The following is a 4,577-nucleotide window of genomic DNA, read 5'->3' on the forward strand; positions in this document are numbered from 1 at the left end:
AACAATTCAATTTCCTGGAAAAAATTTGGTTTTATTTCCATCTTCTTGTTATGGATGAGAAATGAACAAAAGCCATTTATCCAGGGAAATGGATAAGAAAGGTCTTATCTTTTTTGTTGAGGAAACCTACTGATTTGTGGGATTTTGAACATTTTTTATCTTAACATCTGAGAGGGATTTATAGCTCATGTTAAAACAACCTCCTGGCTGTACAAAGATGATAGAAGAGCCATTTACCATCTACGATTATTTCAGATTTGAGTTTAGATCTGTACAGTACAGACTATTTTCTTGTTTGAAATTTCACTATGATTTTAAGACCGTAATACTATTTTTAAGATTATAATTAAATAGTCACTAAACTATCTTTGCATGTTGAGGGCAATGACATAATTTCAGGCCAAACGTTCATCAGTTCAAGCCTATGGATTGATTTTCTATTTGTGCATGTGCCTTCCGTCTTCCTGATTAACAGTTTCTAACCCCATAAAACAAATAATTAAATTGGAATAAGTTTGTTAGATTATAGACACATTATCTGAAATAAATCTGATTCCTGCCTTCTCTTGTCCCTCTAAAATCTGTTCATCACAGAGTAGCCAAAATGATCCCGTAACAACATGACCACTTAAAAATTTTGAACGGAGTCTCATTTCATTTACAATAAAATTCAATTTTCTCACCAGGTTCTAAAGGTAGGTACGACATGTGTGGTCTGTCTCTGCTTAGGTTTTCAGCCTTACGGTAGCTCTGTCTCATGTTCAATATTGTCTGGCAACACTGTCTTTCTTCTATTTCTGGAACATGCTCCTCTCCCGGGACATCTGCCCACACCATTTCATCTACTCTTCCCTACTCTTCACGTATTTAGTGAAATCTTTCTCATCCTTCAGATTTCAATTGCTAAACCTCCTTTGAGAAGATTTGTCTGTGAATCTGTGTTAGCCTCTTTTTTTTTTTTTTTTGGTTTATTTTAAAACACTTATCACAGCTTATAACCATTTTTATTTATTTGTTCAATGGCGCCTTTATTGTCTGTTTCCACTCTTCCACAGAAAGGGATATTGCCAATCTTGCTTACCAAGAACAATGTTTTTAGTACAGTGTAGTCAGCAAAGGAAACCAGATTTGTTTTCCTCAGTTTTGCTTCTCATGCTACCTTCCACAGTTAAGTGATTCTTTCGGTAGGGACCCAGACTGGAGACTTTGGTAATGTTACAATAAAGTGTTGCCTAGAGTAAATGCAATGACAAAAATATCTGAGTATTTTCAAGCATGGGTTTCTAACAACTGCTGTGGGGCTCAGTTAGCAGAACACATTTAACTGCAGAGGGCAGTGCTGGCTAATGTCCTGTACCACGATCCCATAACTTGCAGGCTAATGCTGTTTATTTCACATTTGATGTCCTTTGATGGATGCTCTAAAATTCTTTCATTACTGTTTTAGCAATGTGTTATGCAATTACACTTTAGAAATGACACTTCTTGTAAGAAATATCAGAGTTTTACCCACGGATGCATTAGAGTGTTTCTTAAATTAACTGGATGGCCTTTTGGAAATAATTTTTTGAAAAATTGTAGATACTTTCATTTGGTCCTAGCTTCTGACTTCAATTCCTTTAATCTCTCCTTTAAAAAAATGCTTTTGGGATTTAATCAGAGTTAGCAGTAAGTAATGCAACTGCCAAGCAGCTTCACTAATTTTTTTAAGGCTAAAATAGATTTTGAATCTAAAAGTGCTTTCTCTTACTCTACTGCCTACACATTTTCTGGCTTCTCATCTTCATCCCATTCTTATTTTTGTACACTCTGTCAAGTTCATCTCCAAAGCCTATCTCTGACCCTGTTGCTCTGTTCTGGACAAGCTTTAAAGATGCCTGATTGCTTAGTTAGCATTATTTATTCTTTAAAATCCTCCTAATTTTGCCAGCTATCACCTGTCGTCAATCTTATTCTAAATGCTTCCCTATTTATTTGAAAGGGTTTCAAACCTACCCAGTACTTCCCTTCTCCCAGATCTTTGCTTGTACTGTTACCTGCTAACTAAGCCTGGATTAGGGAGGGGACTTGGAAAAATCTGGCAAACAGTTAGCAGTACTAAATTTCTACCTCTTCTTTGGCCTCAGACTTACTATTCCCATATTAGCAAAATCTGCTTTTCCTTGCATTACCACCGCTATTGCATAAACTCCCTGAGATGAAGGAGAGAGAGAGGCTTCCTTCTGAGAGTAGTGATCAGAGAAGTTCCTGAATGCTAAACATGGGTGAAGGAAGGGACCGGCTGTAAAAAACATGGAACTGTTTTCAATATTTGACACTAATTTTTCTTCTAGTTTTTCCAGGCCCCTTTATTTATTTTTTTTTTTAGAGAAAGTTGTGTTTAATGGTAAAGCTTAGCACACCCCAGCACCATGAATGGCATGGAGTCCCAGCAGCAGGAACAGGTAGGTGACCCTCATGGAGCCTCACATGGCGAATAGGATGAGGAAGGCAACCATCAAACAGAAGAGCCCCATGGCCTCAGACAGGGCAAAGCCCAGAATGGCGTAGGAGAAGAGCTCCTGCTTGAGAGACGGGTTCCTGGCATAGCCAATGATCAAGCTGCCAAACACCGTTCCAATGCCAGCTCCTGAACCAGCCACACCAACTGTGGCTGCCCCAGCACCAATAAACTTGGCTGCTGTGTCAATGTCCCGGGAGACAATACTGGTCTGGAACTTCCTTCGGGCCACCTGGAGTGGGGAGCTGTTGTAGGAAGGCTGTTTAGATGAATACTCTGGCCTATTCAGGAAGGAGGCAGACATAGGTCTGATTAGACCCCTGGTACAGCAGCGGATCAGAGTCGGCGAAATGAGCAGTGCCGCGGTGGTCTGCATTTTTTTAGTCTGCACTCCCTCGGCCCTGCAGCCCCTGCTCGGCCAACACTGCTCGCCCTGCTCAAGGTGACTCCAGGCCCCTTTAAAAATAGATTATGTGTCATGAACTGCTGTATGTGACATCTATTCATATAAGATATTCAAAATGTATTATTACCCTTTCAAGGCATATTTACATTATAGCTCCAGTGAAATTGGGAAGACCAAAATTTTTATTTTCTAATAAAAGAACATGGCCTATTTATGAAAAATTAAAAATTATATTTCTTTTTAAAATCCATTTTCTCTTCTTTTAGACAAGAAATGTTTCCACCTGCTATTAAGCAGTTATACATATTTATAGACAAAGCACAGGGTAGCACCGGAGAACTTTAAATATATAATTTTATATTCTATGTGTCATCATCTATAGATATATTTGAAATGTACTTGCATGATAAAAAGTATTATGTATACAGAGAAATATCCCTCCCTTGTCAAAACACCATGCACCCTGTTTTCTTTCCACTACAAATAAGTCACCATAGTTATTGTTTTCTTTTTCTTTCTTTTTTTGGAGACAGAGTCTCACTTTGTCACCCTTGGTAGAATGCAATGTGGCATCTTACCTCACAGCAATCTCAAACTCTTGGGCTCAAGCAATTGTCTTGCTTCAGTCTCCCAAGTACCTGGGACTACAGGTGCCCACCACAATGCCCGGCTATTTTTTTTTAGAGACCAGGTCCCGCTCTGGCTGAGGCTGGTCTTGAACCTGTGAGGTTCAGGTTATCCAAGCTCAGGTTATCCACCCACTTTGACCTCCCAGAGTGCTAGGAGTATAGGCGTGAGCCACCACACCCAGCCTACTGTTTTGTTCTATATCCTTCCAAAGAATTTAATGCATTCACAAGTAAATATAAATAGATTTTACCTAGTCCTCTATTATTTATACACCTAGTACGGTATTTGCATTTTTTGTTGTTGTTGTTGTTTTTGGCCAGGGCTGGGTTTGAACCCACCACCTCCGACATATGGGGCCAGCGCCCTACTCCTTTGAGCCATAGGTGCCGCCCTGTATTTGCATTTTTTATGTAACAGTATAGTGTATTTTGGATATCTTTTTATAGCAGTATAAAAAGCTGTCTTGTTTTTACTTATAGCTGAGTAGTGTTCCATAATATGGATGTAATAATATTTACTCAGCAAATTCCTAGTTACAAAAATTTAGAGGTTTTCTAGTCTTTTGCTGGGAATTGTAACAAACGATGCAACAAACAACAATTTGTAAAAATTAATATATTTAGGCTAAATTTTCACTCTTTAATATTATGGATTATCTATCACTGCTGTAACACATTACCACAAATTTAACAGCTTAAAACAACATTGTTTGCATCTGAAAAATCCCTTTGAAATGATGCATGACAAATACAAATTCTGAAGATTAAGGCAGATACTTCTTCGGGGTGCCACTGTGCTTACCACACTACAGATATGATAGCCTTTCATATGTGTGGAGTTGGGTATCTTTTAAACTTGTCTTTCAGTGATTATGTTTTTGTTTTTCATAGTCAAATTTATTACTCTTTACTTTTGGGTTTGTGAATTTTTGAATTATAGTTAGGCAGAATTCTTCATTTTAAGAAAATATAATTATTCTTCCATGTTTTTATTCCAGAATATTGGTTCTTTCGTTTTCAAATTTAAAATTTTAATCCACTT

The 4,577-nt window shown here is 37.9% G+C and overlaps 1 protein-coding gene across 1 annotated transcript; it reads right to left on the reverse strand.

Annotated features, from left to right (window-relative positions):
- Nucleotides 1–2,346: 2,346 nt before the first annotated feature.
- Nucleotides 2,347–2,942, reverse strand: LOC128583125 (ATP synthase F(0) complex subunit C1, mitochondrial-like). Its single transcript, XM_053587046.1, has one exon. It carries the CDS (start codon nt 2,874–2,876, stop codon nt 2,466–2,468), a length of 411 nt encoding a protein of 136 aa, XP_053443021.1. The 5' UTR covers nt 2,877–2,942; the 3' UTR covers nt 2,347–2,465.
- Nucleotides 2,943–4,577: the final 1,635 nt, after the last annotated feature.

The sequence above is a fragment of the Nycticebus coucang genome, chromosome 1 (assembly GCF_027406575.1).
Source record: "Nycticebus coucang isolate mNycCou1 chromosome 1, mNycCou1.pri, whole genome shotgun sequence".
Taxonomy (NCBI): Eukaryota; Metazoa; Chordata; class Mammalia; order Primates; family Lorisidae; genus Nycticebus; species Nycticebus coucang.